General features: G+C 37.9%; 1 protein-coding gene across 1 annotated transcript in view; it reads right to left on the reverse strand.

Moving 5' to 3' along the window:
• PPP2R5E (protein phosphatase 2 regulatory subunit B'epsilon) overlaps nucleotides 1–22,561 on the reverse strand; it is a 185,966-nt gene that overhangs the window by 57,837 nt on the left and 105,568 nt on the right. Inside the window, exon 3 of the mRNA XM_007949095.2 lies at nucleotides 8,439–8,540. Within this exon, the coding sequence (XP_007947286.1) occupies nucleotides 8,439–8,540 (102 nt within the window). The remainder of the gene's footprint in view (nucleotides 1–8,438; nucleotides 8,541–22,561) is intronic.

Genomic DNA, 22,561 nt, shown 5'->3' on the forward strand with positions numbered 1-22,561 from the left:
TTTTATCATTTAAACAATATACTGTGAATATTTTGTTAATAATATCTAAACTATCACTCTTAATAGCTTTAATAGTCTATTATACATATTATACAATGAATGATTCTATTATTCATAATTAATTTAACCAACTTTCTATGTTTAGACATTGAAGCTGTTTCTAAAGTTACTTCTGCATCAAATTATTTTGCAATATGTATCATATAGTGCACCAGTGTGCACTTGTTCAATTATTTCATGAGAAAATATTTTTAAAAGTAGAACTTTCAGGTCAAAAGATATCTAAACATTTCAAGTTTTGGATACTCAACTTTCTTTTCAGAAAATATATAGTAATTTACACTTTTCCTAGCAATATAGGATGGTGTGGCACAATGTTCTCACTTGTAAAAAATTAGAAAATGGGCAACCTCAAATAACTCTTCTGATAAATAGTGATGGATCACTGTTTATACTCTCACAAAGCAGAAGCTATAGAATGAGCCCCAGCGGCATAAAGGTTAAAAGCTAGGCTGCTAAATGAAAGGTTAGTGGTCAAAACTCACCGATTGTTCTGTGGGAGAAAAGATGTGGCAGTCTGCTTCTGTAAAGAAGCCTTATAAACCCTATGGGTCAAAACTGACTTGACAGCAAAGGGTTTGTTTTTTTTCAACCTGTATATAATTTTCTAACATCATTCATTGGCCAACCAGAAAGTACTGATTCACTGAGTTACACCAATCTTTTAGACAGTGACACATTTAATTACAAAGCATTAAAAAAATTATTTAAAATCATCTCTAATTTTATGAAAAAAAACCTAAGCTTTTAGAAGGTGTCAATTTCAAGGTGACAAAAACAAATTTTCCAAAATTCTAATTCTAAATTCTGCTTGAAATCTCTAATTTCATCAATGAAACAAATACCATCAATTGTTTTCTTTGTTTATTTTAAAGAAAATATCTTTGAAATACCCAAGTTGGAATAACTTGTCAGGTGTTCTTTCAAGTAAAAAGTATTTTCTGAAAAGCAGCTAGTTTAGCTTGCAACTCAAAACAATCACACAAATGCTGTTCCACAATATAACCATCATACTTCAGTATACAACAGATATTATTTACTCAAATTCTCATTGCGTAACAATGAAAAAAATGTGAACTTAAGGATCAAGGTTTAATAAAATTAATAATCTTTACTGTTCCTTCAAAGACATTCCTAAGTGAAACTGGCTTCTTCTTTTATTTTCTTTTTAATGTAACTGCATGGCAGTGAAGGAAACAACTACTATGATGTGTGCTAAAGCAACAGCAGTTATACCCATCACTGTTCTCTGGTAGCATAGTGCCTAAGATATTTGACTGCTAACCAAAGGCTGGCAGTTCAAACTTACCAGCCACTCCTCAGAAGTAAGGTTGGGCAATCTACTTCCGTAGTGATACCACCTCAGAAACCCAAGGAGGGGTCACTATGACTTGGGTCCAACTTGACGGCACATAATAACAACAACAAGCTTTTACAAATATTATGGAAAATGTCAACAAAGTGAAAAGAGTGGATAATGTGTATTGTTATGAAAGTTGTTTTGACTTGTGAAAATCAAGTCTCAGGGACCCCCCAATAGCCTGCAGATCCCACAGATCTAAATGCTTCCTATAATAATCTTGCAACTACAGGCTCTAAGTTAACAGATTAGATATCACATTACTAGTGCTTTACTACTTCATGAAACTACATTTTTCTCTTTGAAACTATATGAATTCAGAAAGACTTTTCTCCCAGTGGTCTGAATGTTTTGTTTTACAAGTTGTTCTTCCAGTCAAAAATAAAAACAGTGGAGGCCAGATATCTTGTAGAAGAGCTTTCTCTTCAATATGCCTTCACCTATTAGTTTTACAAGGTCAGTTTTATTAAAAGGATCCTCTAAAAGAGGGTTTCAGCACTGTTTTAATTCCCACAAAGTGGAGATTCTCATTTTCTGAGCCAGACCTATAGTAGGGCAGGGCTTTCTAGCAGGATTAGCAGTGTTCTCTCTCACTTCTGGTCCCTTGAAAGCAGTTATGTTAAAATGGCTTGCTAGAAACCCTCCAGACACATTTATTAATAAGCTTAAAGTACCCTCTGAACTTAAGGGACTGATTTTACCTCAGAACCAAAAATTTCCCTTGAGCTTCTAGAGTTCCAGAAAGATTGGGGGTTGGAGAAAATAAATTACTTTTCAAGGTAACATAACTGAATTCTCAAAGAAATGCAAGTAGAGAAATTTTAGCATGCCTGTGCTTCAGTCCCAAGTGTGAATCATTAAAAAACAATCCCTTAGATGGAAATGGAAATCCTACCAAACCATACTCTACTTGAAAGATAAATCAAGTTTCAGAAAATACATAAATAATAACTACCTTGCCAGTGTGTTATCAGGTAAAAGATACCAATAGAGATAACCCACCACGCGTTTCTCATTTTGTCATACTGTGGTGGTATGCATATTGCCATGATGCTGGAATCTAAGCCACCGGTATTTCAAATACCAGCAGAGTCTTCCATGGTGGACAGGTTACCGTGGAGCATCCAATGACTAAGACAAACAGAAGAAAGATATGTCCAGGTCCACTTCTGAAAAAATTAGCCACTGAAAAGCTTATGAACAGCAGGGAAACAATGTCTGATATAGTGCTGGAAGATGAGCCACTCACGTTGGAAGGCACTCAAAATGTAACTGTGAGAGAGGAGCCTTCTCAAAGTAGAGTTGACCTTAATGATGTGGACACAGTAAAGCTTTCTGGGCCTTTATCTGTTGATGTGGTACCACTCAAAATGAGAAGAAACAGCTGCAAGCACCCAAAAATAATCACGTGGAATGCACAAATCATGAATCTAGGAAAAGTGGAAGATGTCAAAAACAAAATGCAATGCATAAAGATTGATAGACTAAGGCATTAGTGACCTGAAATGGACTTGCACTGGACATTCTGAATGAGACAATCACATGGTCTACTATGCCAGAAATGGACAAATTGAAGAGGAATGGCATTGTATTCATCATCAAAAAGAACATTTCAAGATCTGTCCTGAAAAACAATGCTATAAGTAATAGGATAATATCTACACACCTACAAGGAAGCCCACTTACTACAATTCAAATTTACACACCAGTTATTAAAGCCAAAGATGGAAGAAACTGAAGTTGTTTACCAACTTCTGTAGTCTGAAATTGAACAATCATGCAATCAAGATGGTGACTGGAATGCAAAAGTTGGAAACAAAGAAGAATCACTAGTTGGAGAATATGGATGAAACCAGAGATTGTATGAAAGAATTTGGCAAGACCAAGGACTTATTCATTGCAAATATCTTTTTTCAACAACATAAACAGTAGCTACACATGTGGACTTCACCAGATGGAGCACACATGAATCAATGGACTACATCTGTGGAAAGAGGCAATGAAGAAGCTCAATATCTTCAGCCAAAACCAGGCCAGGAGCTGATTGTGGAACAGACCATCAACTGCCATATGCAAGTTCAAGCTGAAGACAATTAAAAAAAAAGTCCAAAAGAGCCAATATATGACCTTGATTATATCCCTCCTGAATTTAGAGACCACCTAAGAACAGATTTCATACCTTGGACTCCAATGACCAAAAACTAGAGGAACTGTGGATGACATCAAGAGCATCATCCATGAAGAAAGCAAAAGGTCATTAAAAAGACAGGAAAGGAAGAAAAGACCAAAAGAGATGTCAAAACAGACTCTGGAACTTGGCCTTGAATGGAAAGTAGCTAAAGCAAATGGAAGGAACAACAAGATAAAAGAGCTGAACAGAAGATTTCAAAGGGTAGCTCGAGAAGACAAAGTCAATTATTATAATGAAATGTGCTAAGACCTGGAGTTAGAATACTGAAAGGGAAGAACATACTCAGCATTTCTCAAGCTGAAAGAAAAAAGAAAAAATTCAAGCCTCGTGTTAAAATATCTAAAGATTCTATGGGCAAAATGTTGAATGATGCAGGCAACCTCAAAAGAAGATGGAAGAAATCCACAGTCACTGTTCCAAAAAGAACTGGTTGATGTTCATCCATTTCAGGAGGTGGTATATGATCAAGAACGATGGTATTGAAGGAAGAATTGGCAAAAAACAAGGCCCCAGGAATAGACAGTCACACTGAGATGTTTCAACAAATGGCTGCAGCACTGGAGGAGCTAACTATATTATACCAAGAAATATGGAAGACAGCTAACTGGCCAACTCACTGGAAGAGATCCAAAGAAAGGTGACCCAAAAGAATGCAGAAATTATAGAACAATATCATTGATATCACACCCAAGTAAAGTTCTGCTGTAGATAATTCAACAATGGTAGCAGCGGAACATCAATATCGAACTGCCAGAAATTCAAGCTGGATTCAGAAAAGGGAGTGGACTGAGGGATCTCATTGCTGATGTCAGATGGATATTGGCTGAAAGCAAAGAATACTAGAAAGATGTTTACCTGTGTTTTATTGACTATGCAAAGGCATTTGACTGTATGGATTATAACAAATTACGGATAACGTTTTGAAGAATGGGAATTCCAGAGCACTTAACTATGTTCACAAGGAACCAGCACACAGACCAAGAGGCCGTTGTTCAAACAGAACAACAGGATAATGAAAGGTTTAAAATCAGGAAAAGTATGCATCAAGGTTGTATCCCTTCACCATCCTTATTCAATCTGTATGCTGAGCAAATAATCTGCAGCATGAGAATTGGAGGAAGACTCATTAACAACCTGTAATATTCAGATGACACTACCTTACTTGCTGAAAGTGAAGAAGACTTGAAGCACTTACTAATGAAGCTCAAAGACTACAGTCTTCAGTATGGATTATACCTAAACGTAAAGAAAACAAAAATGCTAACAACTAGACTAAAAAGCAACATCACGATAAATGGAGAAAACACTGAAATGTCAAGGATTTCATTTCACTTGGATCTGCAATCAACACCTATGGAAACAGCATTAAAGAAATCAAATGACATACTGCATTGGGCAAATGTGCTGCAAAAGAGCTCTTTAAAGTGTTCAAAAGCAAAGACGCCACTTTGGAGACTAGGGTGCACCTAACCCAAGCCATATTTTCGCTTGCCTTATACGCATGTGAAAGCTGGACAAAGAATTAGGAAGATGGAAGAAGAACTGAGGCCTTTTAATTACAGTGTTGGTGAAGAATACTGAATATACCAGGGACTGCCAGAAGAATGAACAAATCTGTCTTGGAAAAGTACAGCCAGAATGCTCCTGGGAAGTGAGGATGCCAAGACTTCATCTCATGTACTTTGGTTGTCAGAAGGGACCAGTCCCTGGAAGAGGACATCATGGTTGGTAAAGTAAAATGTCCATGAAAAAGGGGATGACTCTGAACAAGACGGATTGACACAGTGGTTGCAACAATGGGTTGCAACAGCACCAACTCTGAGGATGACACAGGACCAGGCAGTGTTTCATTCTGTTGTGTACAATGTCGGTATGAGTTGGAACCAACTCAATAGTACCTAAAACTAATAACAATACAGATAAAAGATCAAATAACACACATATAGTAGACTCTCTGACATGTGTGAATTTGTGGATTTAATATGCGCTTTTTTTATTTCAATCATCCCCCAAAGATCCATAACTTGTCATAATAAATGCCATAACTTTTATAACAAGTGATTTTATGTAAGCCACAAATTTAAATCAAAGAAGAGATGTCCAGGAACAGTCAATTAGCTGAGCAATGAACCCAGACAACCACATGACAACTACATCACAATGCAACTTTGTCTTTCTCCATATTGTCAGACATTTGGTAATAAACACTTCACTTCCTTGGGAAATATGGTCCAGAAAAGGAATCAAACTGCTAATGATGGAGTTAAGAAAAAGTCTAAGAAAGTGCTGAATTGGGTCAGAAAAATAGATTAATTAAAAAGTAAAATGTTAAGGTTAGAGAATGATTCATCATGAACAGAAAAAGAAATTTCTTAAACATTTAAAGAACACCGTAGTCAGTATTAAAAACTATCAGTAACTACAAAGGTGACTAATTTGTGGAACGAGAGGATACACAAAGGAAATCTAAGACTGTTGAGAAGAGTCAGGAGCCTGTACAAAGATTTCTGTAAAGCAACAGCTGGTCAAGGCACCAATCTGTTGCCCTGATCTTTATCATGAGTAAAGGCTGATTTCTGAATTTTAAGAGTAGGTTTCCTTCCCCTGAACTGGTATGGATTATCTGACCATATTTCCCCCCAAGGTAAAGAAGGGACTAGAGGTGTGATAGGCTGGAACAGACTGTGAGCACAGATGAAACCAGTCCATCTGGGAATACAGTTTGTGACTTCACATCCAAAAGGGTACATGTCTCATCATCATTGTTACTACTGCTTTGGTTTTAGAGTTTCAGATGAAAGACTGATTACTGTTACTGCAGTGGTGACAGTATAATCTAGAATAATTCAGTGGCAGAATTTAGTTTAATAGGTTCAGAAGTTAATTTAGTCCTGTATATTATTATAGAGTCGTTAAACAGAAGGATTAACTGAAATACTGAGTTAAACTTTATTGTACATTGGAGGAAATTTGTATGCTTTGGTGATGATGATTTGGAGCATTCAAAAGCTATGGAAATTTATAAGACCTGTCTACTATCTCTTCTTGGGATGCAGAGAAGACAAGTTAAAGCTTTCAAGACCGACCTTTCCCTGTTGACTCGATGTTCTGGTTCCCTAGTGCTACTATGACAAGAAATACCATAAATGGGATGGCTTGAACAACAGGAGTTTATTCTTATAATTTGGAGGCTTTAAGTCCAAGTTCAAAGTGCCAGGCTCGAGGGGCTGGGTGAAAGCCCCTCAGCCTTGGGCTTCTACTCTGCCTCCAGCTCCCGTCCCACTGAAGCTAGAGGCATTTCTTCACTCAGCCAGCTGCTGGCTGCTGAGGCTGAGAAGCCCAAGGTTGACAAATAAAATGGCACGGTCCCGACATTACCAGACCACACGGCAGGCTCAACCATAATATGTGGAACTTGCCTGAGGAAATTATCTTTTTGAAAAAAAAAAAAAAAAAACTTTTTCTCAGACTAAACTGCAATTCTTTGAACTGGTGCCAAGCAATAAGAAAAAGACATCACAAGAGTAATTGGGGGGGAGAGGGTAGGGAGGAACTTCCATGACAATCTAGGGGTGTACCTATAAAAAGCACAAATAGTTTTGCAAGTTTCTTGGATTGCAAATAATCTGTCTAGCACCTAAAAAAAAAAAAAAACAAAAAATCAAACATCTGAGACAGTAAGTCAACTACAGTGTTTAATAAATTTACCCAATCTTGGCACACTAGTAGCAAGGAATACATATGTATAACATGCTTGGATAAAAGTTGAGAAAACAGAGCCCTTCCCTAAAGCTCTCTCTATAACTAGGGGAAATAGCACACTTCTATATCAAGCTGCCAAAATGGGACAAGCAAAATTGTAAATATATGTCAAAAATTCTGAAGTAGAGGGGGAAAAAAAACCTCTTAGAATATCTCTAGGCCTTATCTCCTTGCAGCACAGTTTTCTCTATTCAAAACGTCAACTAGTAACTGCAGGCACACTTCTACAAAGATACAGTGACTTCTGCCTAGAGGTGAGGATGTATAAGGTTATTTGTCATCCTGCTTCTAGGGACATTCTGATTCAATGGAAAGATGCCTTTGGGGTTCATTTTACTTGGACTTCCTTGTTCTACCCTTTTGAGAAATGCTATTCTTAAGAGAAGACAGCCAAGAAAAGCAGGAGAGAAAGAGGCTGGAAAATGCCCAGTACACATATGGAGAAATACAATATAGACTGGCCTAGTGCTGGGAAAGGAGGTGCAGGGATGCCCTCATCCTTCCTGGCACATGAATATGACTGAAAACATGTCTCAGTGCAAGAGAACAAAATTGGCCTTCACACAAGCTTTCTCTCAGTTGTTGCTTTTCCTTCTGACACTGTGAAAGAAATAGCTATTGCAATTTGCTTTTGGCCTTCCAGGCTAAAGGAAACACATTTGTGGTTATCATGAAGACAGGCATAAAAAGTCCCCAGGGTAGCTACTAAAAATGATATATATACTCTGTGACCTAATCACATCCAACTAACAATAATGTGAAATGGTCCTATTTGTGTTTGAGGCTCCAGTGGGCAAGATCATATAGAAGATCATACAGAAGCAGCAGCACTGCTCGCAGGGCCTGCAACGTGGGAGGAACCAAAGCAATATATTCAGACTTACTATTTCATTCTTTTGGCATCCTAATTATCAAGAGTAAGAAACATGAAATGCAATCTTCAGCTTTCTATTAATGTATTTTTAATTTGATTTCTTAGTGAATAAATGCTGTAAAAGAATTCCCGTGCTAATCATCTAATGAATTAATGAACTTTTCTTTATAACAAATGATAGTTCAAAGTACCTGTAAGTGTGGCCATGATGCCTCAAGGGTAGGTTCATCTTCTTCTGGATCAAATTCGTTGCTGTCACTAGGAGGGAGAGTTCTGAATATATTGCAAGATACCTAAAAATAAACAAGCAGCAGTGTTAGCTGGAAACACCTTCTGGTCCTTGTAAAAGGTCTTTGCAGCCTGCTGAAGGGAACCCAGATAGCAATGCACAGGGAATACCACCAACTGGAACTGGGGCCTCTTTCTATAGGACCTGGGGCCTGAAGCACATCTGGGCAAAGTTGGAGATCAAAAAGTAGAACCTTTCTACCTCCTTCACCAGTACTCCTTCTCCTTACCTGGCCACCACCATTCCAGGTCCCAGTGACATTATACTCTCCATCAAAGCCTGCTCCTCGTTACTTACCAGTCAAGTATCCTTCTAATTAACCAATTTACACTAAGATATAAATAACTACTAATGGTTCAAGTACTTCCCCTCTCAGACTTACTCACAATTTACAAATTAACTATTAAACTAATGGTGAAATTTCAGGCATTCACAAAAAGTGAATCAGAAGATATTTTAGAAGCTTTCTAACATCCTTAAAATCGTAATTAGTCTGTCCTTGGTTGGTTTATAAAATAGTAACAACGCCAGCATAATATACATTGGTGGTACAAATTTCCATAAGCTAGACAGTCTATTTTCACAGACAATTTTCAAATAACAACTCAAATGTATCTTCAGATTCAAAGAATAAAGAAGGATAAAAGGGAATATGTTAGAAGGCAATAAGAAAAGGACAAAAGGGGAGACTGCACCAAGAAGCCTTTGCAAGACTTTCTATATAATACAGAAAATATGCTGCTCTGACAGGAGAAGGAGAGGGTCTTTTTTTGGGGGGGGGGGGGCGGTGCATATTTTTTAATGTGTTTATTCATTCAGTAAAATATTTATTAAATGCCCATTATGTGCATGCACTGTTCTTGGCACTGGGAAAACAATAGTGAACAAGGCAGAAAAAAAAATCCCTTCCCTCATGGAGTTTACATTCTAGTTAGTCACTATTCTCCTCATTTCTAAACTACAGAAACTGAACCCAGAATCATACAACTGGTAAGCAAAAGAGCCTGTATGAGCCTACACAGTCAGACTCACAATTACTGTGCCAAACTTGTCCAGATCTCAGAAATACTCCTCAACTCTGAATGACTACAGAAGTCTTCTGTTGAGCCTCACAGGTTCTAGGAGCTCTGGTAGTGTAGTGCCTAAGGCACCTGACTGCTAACCAGAAGGCTGGCAGTTCAAACCCACTCCCTGGAAGGAAGGTTGGGCAATCTACTTCCGTAGTGACACCACCTCAGAAACCCAAGGAGGGGTTTCTATGAGTTGTGTCTGACTCACCAGCAAATAACAACAACAACTCAGGTTCTAGTTCTGTCCCTTTCTAGTCATTCTCCACATGTCCTCAGCCAGTATGGTCTCTAAAAGGTAAATCTGAACATGTAACACATGGGTATATACCTGAACTCCCAGTGCAGACCACATGAGTTTTCTGCCACAGTTACCTTGAATGCTTTGTTAAGAGCATACCTCAAGACCCAAAACAGGCAGTCTGATCCTGTATCTGCTTGGTGGCACCCTTGGTAATCTGCATTTGCAGTGAGCACCTCAGAGAACAGATATCATTGGTCCTCAACCACAGTTGGAGAAACACTGGCCACAGGATCATGTCCAGCTCCCAAAAACATAGCCCAAATGGTGTGGCCACGCCCATCTCTTCAGTCTTTTTTCCGACCCCGCCCTCTCCTCTTCAAACTTCCCGGCTCTCCCTCTAACGGCTCTCCCTCTAACGGTGTTTCTTGTTCCCAGAACTTGCCATGGTTCACTCCTCCATGCCTGTGCATACTCTGCTCCCACATCTACCCCAGAATCTACTTACCTTCCCAAGTTTGGCTCAAAGGTCCTCTTTATGGAATCTTACCAGCTATTGTTTTATGCTCCCATTATACCCAGAAGTCTTTTTTGTCATAGCATGTAAGCTCCCTGAAGGCCATACCTTTAACATTTATAATTGTATCCTTAGTACCCACCCAGATGGTTCATTCATTCATTCAACATGTACTAGGCATTTCAACATGCTAGGCACTAACGATATAATGTTAAAAAAAAAAATCAGGTCAGGACCTACTCTCATGAGGCTCACATTCTAATGTAGAAAAAGAAATAGTAAACAGGCAAATAAGCAAGACTATTTCACACTAGGATATACGCTATAAAGAAATAAACTGAAGATGTGTGAAGAGTAAACTTGGTGGCAGAGAAAAGGATAACTGGATACAATGGACAGAATGTTCTCCCTAAGGAGATGATCTGAGCTGATAAAAAAAACAGCCATTCAAAGTAGCAAAATCTCAGGGAGAGGCGACTACAATAAAGGTACCAAGACAGCAACCACCCTGGTGAAAAAAAAAAATGGACACCAGAGTGGCTAAAAAAGTGGGGAGACAGGAGGGTGATGATTTGTAAGCTGTTGAAAGGAGATTCAAATGATTTTAAATGCAATGCGGAACCATTAATGGATCTTAAACAGGAAGATGCATGATCTGATGTGTGTGTGTGTGTGTGTGTGTGTAATCACTCTAGTAGCTATGTATAGAACAGACAGGAAGGGGACAATTTAGAAGACTGTGAAAGTGGCAAGAGATGATGTTGGCTTGGACAGGATGGTGATAGAGAAGACAAGACAGAAATAGATTGATTCAAAATGCACTGAAGAGGCAGTACTTGCTGCTAGATGGATGAGGCAAAGAAAAGAAAAGAACCAAAGGGTGAACCATAAGTTTGGGGCCACTTACCCAAGATAGAGGAAACTGGGGAAAAGGTTTCTTGTTTCTGTTTTGGTGGGGAGATTTAGAGATCCATTTTAATATATGTTAAAGGAGCAATCTCAAAAAGGCAATTAGACATATGAATCTGGAAATTAGGCCTGGACTGCTCAGGAATGGAAACCTATCAGAATATAGGTGATACTTAAAGCCATGGGACAAATGGACCACCTTGGGAGCACACAGAGAGAAGAGAAAGGACCACTGGGGACCCACCGTTTAGAAATCAAGTAGGGGAAGAAGAACCAAGGGCTAAGAAAAGAAAGTGAAAAGGAGCAAGACATAGGAAGAAAAGAAAACCACAGAGGCTGAGGGTCCCAGGAGCTAAGAGAGAAGAGTGTTTTGAGAAAGAAGAAGAGAATAGTGGCAAATGCTGCTCACAGACTGACTAAAATGAGCACAAAACAGTATCTACTGGATTTGGCAACATGAAGGTCTTCAGAGATCTAACAAGAACAGGAGAAAGGGAGAGAAGAGCCAGACAGTGGGATAAACAGGAAATGAGAAATGAGATATTACAGAGAATAAGCAAGTATAGACATCTTAGAGAGAATAGCAAGGCATATAAAGTGCCATTCAAATAGCCAAACCTTTCACCCAGTCTGGCACATGGTAGCTGCTTAATAAAAATGTCATCAATGAGTGAACAGTCTGTTGAGCCTATCCCTAAGAATCTACCCTAAGAAACTAATTCGAGACAAAACGAAAAAAAGCTACATAAAACTTTTATTTGGAAAATTGTCCAAAAAGCATAAAATTGGAAATAACCTTTGGGCCCAACCACTGAGAAATTTAACCACTCTGGAGTATTTTGCAGCATTAAAGATGATAGCTATGTGGAAGCTTAAAAAACATTTATAAAGAAAGACTTAATTAGAAAAGGTAACTGAAAATTGTGTGGCTATACCTATAAAGATAACAATATACCTGAGTAACTAAATGGAAATAAGAAAAGCTGCATTACAGTGAGAGAAACATGGATGACTATTTTTTAAGGTGCTAAAGAATTAAACTGAACTAGGTAGTTACTAGGAGCTCTGGTAGCATAGTGCCTAAGGCACTTGACTGCTAACCAGAAGGCTGGTGGTTCAAATCCACCAGTCACTCCTCGGAAGGAAGGTTGGGCAATCTACTTCCGTAGTGATACTGCCTCGGAAACCCAAGGAGGGGTCGCTATGAGTCAGGTCCGACTTGACGGCACATAACAACAACAAACAACAAGGTAGTTACTATTCTTTTTGAAACACACAAAATAAATTCTAACTTTACAAAAAGTTTAAGTTAGAGGCATGAGTATGTGAGTTAGGACTTTAATTTCAAGATGAAAATGGGGTTTCAAAGTTTGTTTTGAACAAGACTACTGCTGTCAGAAGAGAATTAAAAAACAGAGGCTCATATAACACCTTAAAGCCCACCTCACGAGTGAAGGATTGAGAGATTGAATAAACGGACCATAGCTTAACTCAGGGCTTTGAACCGGTTCAAAACAGTTCACTCACGGCCCAGCGAAATAAAGGCAGCAGCACAGTAAGCAAGTTTCTTGTGCCTCAGATTTTTTTTACCTGAGTAGGAAACAGCAGTGTCCTGTTCAAAGATGGTGGCTGATCATGCCACTCTGAATGTGTGTTGACGACCATCTTTGAGTGGGGCACCATGGTCAGTTTCCCACTCAGGTCAGAATCTACTATGCAAGAGATTTGATTGCTATACAATGTGTATACTGCCCTTATGAACCATTTTGAAACAGTTCAAAGCTCTGGTTTAATTGCACAATTGAGCTCCAAAATCATGGATTTAAAACCAGGTCATCCATGGTTAACCACTGACTTACATGCAACATTTTGTTTGTGTAATTTCAGTCATCTTATCAGATTCTCAAGACTTCTAAGATTTAAAAATGGTTAAAGACCCACTGTACTAAGTGGTAAATTTCTTCCATTAAGCATTCCTTTACCACTGGCAGCCACTTTTGATTTGTAGCCCAAGGTTACAATGGACTATTAAACAGGTAACGGCAGTCACATGTTTACACAGACGTATTAAGGCTATGAGGAACCACCAGCATCATTCCTCATCATATAGCAGTTCTGTAATGTTTACATGGCCAGCATAAAATCCATTCAATTATTTCTAAAGTCACAACTATAATTAATATATTTTAAAAATCTAGCCCTAAACCTTCTATTCTTTTCAGTCAAAAATGGATTATCAAAAATGAGCAAAAGATGATGTTAAAGTACATTAAAAGGATTTGTTTCTGAAGTTGTTTTTTTTTTTTTTTTTAATCTATACTGGTGCCAGTGCAAAGAAAAATTTATTTACAAAATGAATTTACTGAGGAGGTGGCCTAATTCATTCTCATTTTAAAGACATTTCAACAAACATTGAACGTTGGAATGAAACTAAAGACTTGAAGGCTTGACCCTAGCCTCCAAAAAGTAGCTATCAGGACAGAATGCAAGGTTGGAAAGATGGGAGGAAAAAGTGTTAAAACCTACACAGCCTCTCCTCAGAGACAGAAAATCTATGATTAGGGGTTCTACTGAGTGGCTCTAGAATCAGATCATGTTAGAAACTAATTCATCCAATACCTTCATATTACAAATAATGAAAGTGAGGTTCAAAGAGCTTGTCAATTAACATGGCACCATAACAAGAGCTGAGGGTTCCCATGGTTCTTTCTCTGAGACACTACTCCCAGCAACTCCACCCACACACCTGGTGATTAAGCATGGACCTGCCTTATTTATTTGTTTTTCCTCTGATTCTCCCTTGCCCCATGTCTTTTTATTATTTTTACTATTCTCTTGTTTCCTATCTCTCCTTTCCAATCATCTACTTCTTAGGTTTTGGGCCTGCCAATGGCACTCAATGGCACCCACAGGCACCACGTATCTACCCGAGGACGTTTTTTGGGTCTAAGTAAGTTGTGATCTTGCTCAGCTTTTAACAAAAAAACGAACCAACCTCTTTATCCTCATTTCTGCTTCACACTCAATGGTTTCATTTCTGATGTGTCTGCTTCCAAATCTCTTCCTCGCCTCCCCTCTTCTCATCTCCCCCAATTAGATTTTGAGCCCTTCAACAACTCGTTACTCAGCTCTGAATGCCTAGCACCTAATATACAATAAACGGAAATAATAAGGGTTGCCATATAAAATACAGGACACCCAGTTTAATTTGAATTTCAGATAAACAACAAATAATTTTAACACCGTATATTAAAAAAAAAAAAAAAAACTCACTGCCATTGAGTCAATTCCGACTCATAGTGACTTCCTTTGGGTTTCTGAGGTAGTAAATCTTTATGGAAGTAGATTGCCCAGTCTTCCTTCCACAGACTGACTGGTGGGTTTGAACCTCCAACCTTCTGGTTAGCAGTTAAATGCCTTAGGCACTATGTCACCAGAGCTCCTAACACAGTATATATACTTTAAAAAAAAGGTTGATAGATTTAACAAATAAAAATACAAGGTACTCAGTTAAATTTTAATTTCAGGTAATGAATAATTTTTTTAGTAATACAGTAGATATACTAAAAAAATTATTCATTGTTTATCTGAAATTCAAATTTAACTGCGTACCTTGAATTTTTATTTGTTAAATCTAAATCTAGCAACCTTTAAAAAATGATAATATTATGAATTAAGAATCTCTGCAACTCAGTTATTATTTAGAACTACCACTGTAGAACACTGGGTGGGGGGGAATAAGAGGGCATGGGACACTACTGTAGGTAAGGTCTCGTACCTAACGGAACTACAGTGCAAAAAACTAAAGTACAAAGTCTTGGCCAAAAGTGGAAGAGGAAAATTACTGCTGGGGGGGAGGGGTACCTCACTGTCCCCAATTCCTTTATATCCACAGAGACTATTTTTATACCATGATTTCTGTGGACATTTTCTTGCTGTTTAGGAAAAATGACTAGCACATTATAAAAGAACAGTGTGCAGCTACCACCTACAGGTACTCACTAAATATCCGCCAAGAAGATTAACAGTGAAAAAAACAGAAGGTAAGGGAAATACAATGAGTTATTTAAAAAAAAAAAAAAAAACTAATGAATTCTTTCAATTTCTTTTAATTGTGTGCTTGTTTACACTATTAATATTCAAGCGGAAATTTTAAACTCTATCAATAAAGTATTCTCTAGGAACAGCACTGTTGTTGTTGTTATGTGCCTTGGAGTTGGCTGACTCATAGTGACCCCTCCTTGGGTTTCCGAGGCAGTATCACTAGGAAGTAGACTGCCCAACCTTCCTTCCGAGGAGTGATTGATGGGTTTGAACCACCAGCCTTCTGGTTAGCAGTCAAGTGCCTTAGGCACTATGCTATCAGAGTTCCTAACTAAGCCATCAATAAAATCAGAAGTCGGGCCCTATGTATAAAATGCTCTGGTAAGCCAGATGTGTAATGTGATCAGGCACCACTTGTACTCAATGGTACAAGTCAACTTAAATCATCTTCTCTTTGCTTTACAATATACTTTGCAGAATGATGTGAGCATCTTCTTTCTTGGATAAAAGCAGGTGAACTAGTTGACCCCAAGAACGCTTTTCTATCTTTTATCTGTGAAACTGCAATTTCATACAATTATGTATTCACTGCAAGAAGATCAATTGTGAATACAAAAGTAATAGCTTCATAGCTATAAAATGAATTTTTCTTAATATCTAAAAGGTAAATTTCTAACAAAGAAGAACTGTATGACAGTCATTAAATAGAGAACATTCTTGCGAAATGAAAGGTGCCATTATTTCTTTAGTACTATTCATACTAAAATCTCAAACAACTACCAATTTCAGTGATATCCCTGAGTTTTTTCATTCAGCTTATCCATTCATTCATTCAGTAATCCATCATATAATTGAAGAGAAATCAAAATGATTTAATAAAACATTTAAGACCAGAGGAGGATCCAGAAAATGCAATGTAGAAGCTAGGTCAGCAGGCATTATTCTCATATATTTTTGTGTTAACACCAAAGATGAATCTAAATGATACAGTAAGACTGAATCTTGCAAGAAAATAGGAATATCTCATAGCAGTAGTTCACAACATTTACTATAGATGCAATTTTAAAAACAATTAGAAATGGAACAAAAAATGTGAATATAAGCAATATGTACTTAAAACCTCTAAAACAGACATATGAATACAGAAGGCTATTTCCAAATATACTAGAAATTTGTATTAAATATTCAGGCTATAAGAATAAAGACTAAAATTCTTTCTCTGCTTACATAGAAATACTAAATAATAAAAAACATATGATATCAAGTTACTTTTGGTAACACCGAATTTAAGAATTCTTAACAGTTTTAATGATAAAGAATCTCTCAAACAAATTTCATGACATGACCTTCAGATCCTTTGAGAAGCAATTAGAGATAAATAAATATTAATAAATTTTTAAAGGGATGAAAATCTCAAATCATTTATAATTATACTCAAGGGACTTAGAATCAGAGCCAATAAGTATCTTTTAACCTGATGCTTGATTAGGAAACAAAGGAAAAATTTTTAAACTTTCAATTAACAATTCACTGGCAATTTTTTCAATCAATAATTCATCTCTAAAGCCAAACTCTGTCCTTTAGTTACCTCAAGAAATCTACTGTAGTTTTCCACTTCAGTTTAAGTATAAATTCTCTTTTAAAGTCTTAACACCTTTGTGATTAAACAGGGCTGTTTACAAGTTATCTGAATTTCTGAGACAATTAAATCCTTTACTCTAGTGTAAAAGCCAAGTCCTTAACACCTAAATTCTGAAGAGTAAAAATCTAAATCACTACAACTATTTCTTAGATTATGTGCCATCCACTTCAGGTCTAAATTTGGTGTCTAATATATTAAATATGTTAACTGTCACTGCTACATAATATTATCAATACAAACACAATTTTCAGACAAGAATTTCCAATAGTTATTCCAACCATCTTCACTTAAGTTAAATATGATTCCTTAATCCAAATAACATCTACAACGTCCTTGCTTATCATAAATACAAGTCTCAGAGGCATAGTAGGGACTATTTGAAATTAAATGTCAGTGTGGTCAAGCCACTCCAGCAAGGATACCTGCACTTGTATCATAAAACCTCATTTGTAGACAAAGCTCCATACCTTTGAAGAAACTTTCACTGAAACAAAAACAAAGTGCACTGATCTAAGAGACATGCACTTGTGACAGGTGTGAGACCTGGGTTATAACAACTGAAATTCCAAAAGAGGATTTAAAAGGAGATTTCTAAATTCAGTGATTAAAACATTATTACTGTTACACATTCACTGTTATGCTTTAAATCTGATGAGCAGGACTCTCTAGATTACAGTTCTAGATTATAGATTCTAGTAAGCCTGATTTTTAAAATGAGGCAGAATGAACATCTTAAAATGATAACAGAAGCTTAATAGGCAGTTGAAGAAAGGGAATAACCCCTACTGCTAAAAAAAATTTGTTTAGAAAATTATATGGCTCAATAGCGTAGTGCCTAAGGCACTTGACTGCTAACCAGAAGCCTGGCGGTTCAAACCCACCAGCCACTCCTCCAAAAGAAGATGAGGCAGTCTACTTCGTAGTGATACTGCCTCGGCAACCCAAGGAGGGGTCGCTATGAGTTGGGTCCGACTCTACAACACATAACAACAACAACAGTTAATACTTAAAAGACAAAATTAAAGTAATAGAGATAGAAACTGTGGGTATGTTCAAACGGTGAAGCACTCAGCTGCTGGCCAAAAGGGGCAGTTCAAATCCCACCAGAGGCACCTCAGAAGACAGGCCTGGCAACCTGCTTCCAAACAGCCACAGGGATCCATTCCACTCAACACACATGGGGCCACCATGAGTCAGAATTAACTTGATGGCAACTAACAACTGTTTTTCTCACTAGTATATCATCGCTTTTATTTAATTTCCTTCATCAAATTTTTTTTTTTTTTTTTTTTTTAAATTAAGATGGAATCATCAGGACAGAAGCCTATCGTAAGCTGGTTTTATTATCATTATTGCTGCTGCTGTTGGTAGTTATATTTAGTTGATAATTGCTATGATGAAATTATATAACTAGACTCATACTGATTATTTCTGCAAATAATTTATCCCCTTTGGACACCAAGTTTGTGGAAGGATCACAGTGTGCTAACTGTGTAGAAGGAAGGAAATCTGTCACAAGAGATCAAGAACAGAGAATCAATAGGGCTTGAATACGCTTGAATACAGATCCAATATAAGGTACAATTCTGATGAATACATCAATATTTAGTAATAATGGGGAACCAGGAGAAACCAGGGAAGGAAGAGATTTTAAAGGAGAAATATCTTTTGTTAAGACCTGTCAAATAATCATCAAATGGGAGAGATGTTACAAAGACAACAAAAAAGGAAAGGAAAAAATAAAACATGTGGGCAGGGCCTCCATGTACACCCTCCATGTACAGTGACCATCAAGGTCAAACTAGTATATGAAAGTCTGCAGAAGTATCTGTTTAACAGCCCCAAACTGGAAGTAATATAAATGTTCTCCAACAGTAGAACAGATAAATTGTTATACATGCAACAATGGAACACTAAATAGTCATGAAAATGAATAAATAGCTGTTTATAACACAACATGAACCCATCTCACACACTTAATGCTAAGTAAAAAAGAACCACCAAAAGAAAACATACTATATGATTGCATTTATATAAAGTTCAAAACCTGACAAAACTAATCAATGATTTAATGTCAGGATAGCAGTAGAAGAGGATTCATCTCTAGAAAGCCTGTGTTCTTAACACCTATATCATGTGATCTTTGGCTACCCAATGGTATTTAAAATGGGGGGTCTATATGAGAAGGTGGCACTAATTGACTAGAGATTTGCCTGAAATCAGACTTAGGTTGGCTATTTCTTTATCACCATTACCATTTCATCTTCCTAATGCCTCCCCTTCAATTCATGTCTTTGGGTCTTTTCTCTTGAGCGTATCTGATTCTCAAAAGAAGAATCATTCATCTCTCGACAAGAGGGAATAAATGATCTGGAAGTTGAGTAGGAGAGAGGGTAAGGATTTTCTCGCTGAAAGTGGTCCATTTCAGAAGGCTACCCACTGCTCTCAGCTTTGACCACTGTCCCCAAAACCAGATTTCCTTTGGTTTAGCCTCTCCAGAGATAAGCCTTCAGTCTTTTAGTGGTATTTGCAAGGAGCAGTCAACCAGCTGCTTGGTTCTGGAGGACAGGGTAGAATCCGTATTCCACGTACTTCTTACACAGACTTTCCACCAAGTCACCTGTCCTTGCCACCACAAACCATTACTTGGAGAAGTATCTTTCTGGGTCTTCCTAGAGTTAATGTGGTGTGAGCTGCCTACTTCCAGATTTCTCTTGCTGCTGCTTAGGGTTCAGTTTTCTCTGACCATCCAACGGAATGACCACCATTGCTCTTCTAGCTTCCAAAATGTTGATTCTAAGATCTCTTCTATATTTGTCTCCATTCTTGTAGGTTTTACTTTTATTCTGTAATTTTGTGAGATTTCCAAAGGTAAAGGAAATAAACATATGCCTGTGTTCAATCCACCATATTTATTCAAAAGCTAGCAAGTACTTCCTATTAACTGTTCCTACCATTCTCCAGTACCTTCTGCTAACTCAAGTAATTTATTTCTCTTCTGCAAATATGTCGATTCCTTTTTGTGGGAATGAGTCCAGCAGAGCAGTAAGAAAGCCAAATGGCATCTGTTCCAACCTTTGCCAAAGGAAAATGAGAGCTCTTCACATCCATTTTCTTTCTCAGAATTAGCACCAACCACATTAGTAGGTCTTAGTGTGAAGCACTTAACTAACTGTACTCATGAGGAACCTGTACATAGACCAAGAGGCAGTCATTCAAACAGAACAAGGAGATACTGCATGGTTTAAAATCAGGAAGGGTGTGTGTCAGGGTTGTATCCTTTCACTTATTCAATCTGTACACTGAGCAAATAATCCAAGAAGCTGGACTAGATGAAAAAGAATGTAGTATCAGGATTGAAGGAAGACTCATTAACAACCTCCAATATGCAGATGACACAACCATGCCTGCTGACAGTGAAGATGACTTAGAGCACTTATTGATGAAGATCAAGGACTATATAATCTTTACCATGGATTACACTTCAACATAAAGAAAACAAAAATCCTCACAACTGGACCAATAAGCAACATCATGATAAACAGAGAAAAGACTGAAGTTTTCAGAGACTTTATTTACTTGGATCCACAATCAACACCCATGGAAACAGCAGTCAAGAAATTAGATGTATTGCACCGGGCAAATCTGCTGCAAAAGACCTCTTTAAAGTGTTGAGGAGCAAAGATGTCACTTAGAACACTAAGGTGTGCCTAACTCAAACCTTGGTATTTTCAATTGTTTTGTATGCATGTGAAAGCTGGACAATGAATATGGAAGACTGAAGAAGAGTTGATGACTTTGAATTACAGTGTTGGTGAAGAATATTGAAAATACCATGGAGTGCCAGAAGAATGAACAGATCTATCCTGGAAAACATGCAGCCAGAATGCTCCTTAGAAATGAGAATGGCCAAACTTCATCTCACCTACTTTGGTCATGTTGTCAGAAAGGACCAATCCCTAGAGAAGGATATCATGCTTGGTAAAGCAGAGGGTCGGCATAAAAGGGGAAGATCCTCAACAAGATGTATTGACACAGTGACTACAACAATGGGCTCAAGCATCACAAGGATTGTGAGGATGGCGCAGGCCTGGGCAGTGATTCATTCTGTCGTATGTAGGGTCACTGTAAGTCAGAGCTGACTCAATGGCACCTAACAATAACAGCAGTGTGAAGCAAAATGAAACACATTCTGGATATGGGGACACTAAATACAGAATTTAAATGAATGCCTCAAAGTCACCATTTCATCCAATGAACAAGTACATGAATCTCAAAAGAAAAATAAAATCAAGACTAGAACTGAAGATAGGAGCTCTGGTGGTGTAATGCCTAAGGCATCTGACTGCTAACCAGAAGGATGGTTCAAATCCACTAGTCACTCCTCGGAAGGAAGGTTGGGCAATCTACTTCCATAGTGAAAAAAAATCAAGACTAGAACTGAAGATAGAGTAATCAAGACTAGAACTGAAGATAGAGTAAAGGCATGCTGCTTTTCCCTCAATACTCAGTCCTTTATCATTTTTCCCATGATTACCTCCAAAACAGATGTCCTTCATTCCATTCTTTCCAGTTACGTGCAGAGTAGCTCAAATATCTTACTATCATCTCAAACTCAATCCAGTCAAAAGTAATCTCATCAATATGGTTCCAACTTCACCCCTAAAAGCAAATTTCCTTCCCACTTTCCCCCTTTCTGTCAATGAGCTCACTGTTCTTCTAACCCTTTAACTCTCCCCCTGTCTTATCTGCTATATGCTATTTGTCAACAAATTCTTATATTTATTCCTTCAAAAATCTCTCCTTGATGCTCACAGTTGTGTTACTTTTAATAGTGGAAAACTGGAAACTGTTTAAATGTTCCAAGGTGAAAAGGCAGTTAAGTAAACAATAGTATAGCCATATAACAGAAGATGAAGAAGCCATTAAAATGATGCTTAAAAAAAGATATCAGGTGCATAAAAGTATGTTTCTATCATAAAAACAACCCCCCCCCCCAAAAAAAAAGGAGCTATGGTAGCACAGTGCCTAAGACATCTGACTGCTAACCAAAAGCCTGGTGGTTCAAACCCACCAGCCACTCCGTGAAACCAAGACTGGGTAATCTACTTCCATAAACATTTACTGCTTCGGAAACCCAACGGGGGTCACTATGAGTCCTTATATTTATTCCTTCAAAATCTCTCCTTGGTGCCCATGGTGGTGGTACTTTATTTTTGTTTTTAATTATTAACTGTTTGTTTGTTTCCTGAGTCCACATTTATTAGAACCCAAGGGACCACCCAGCAGCCCTCCCCCTAGTCTGGGGACCAACTGTTTTGGTGCCCAAGGGTATGTCGGGTATGTCCCCAAGGGCCCAGGAACTGGCTTCGTTCCACAGCAAATAGCCCACAGGCCCTCCCCAAGTAAAAGCAAACCGAACAGTCAGAAACGTTCCTTCTGGCAGGTGCCACAGCTCCTCCCAAGCCTGCATCAGTCAGCTCCCGGTTGAGTGTAAATCCTCTCCAGGGCCTTCTAGTTCACCATCTCTGTTCCGGCCTCCATGTTCCACCCTCCACTATAATCCAGCTCCGGGTCTTCTCCGGGCCAGGCTGACCCTGCGGCG

This window comes from Orycteropus afer, unplaced genomic scaffold (assembly GCF_000298275.1).
Source record: "Orycteropus afer afer isolate SDZICR_OR568_19922 unplaced genomic scaffold, OryAfe1.0 scaffold00237, whole genome shotgun sequence".
NCBI lineage: Eukaryota > Metazoa > Chordata > Mammalia > Tubulidentata > Orycteropodidae > Orycteropus > Orycteropus afer.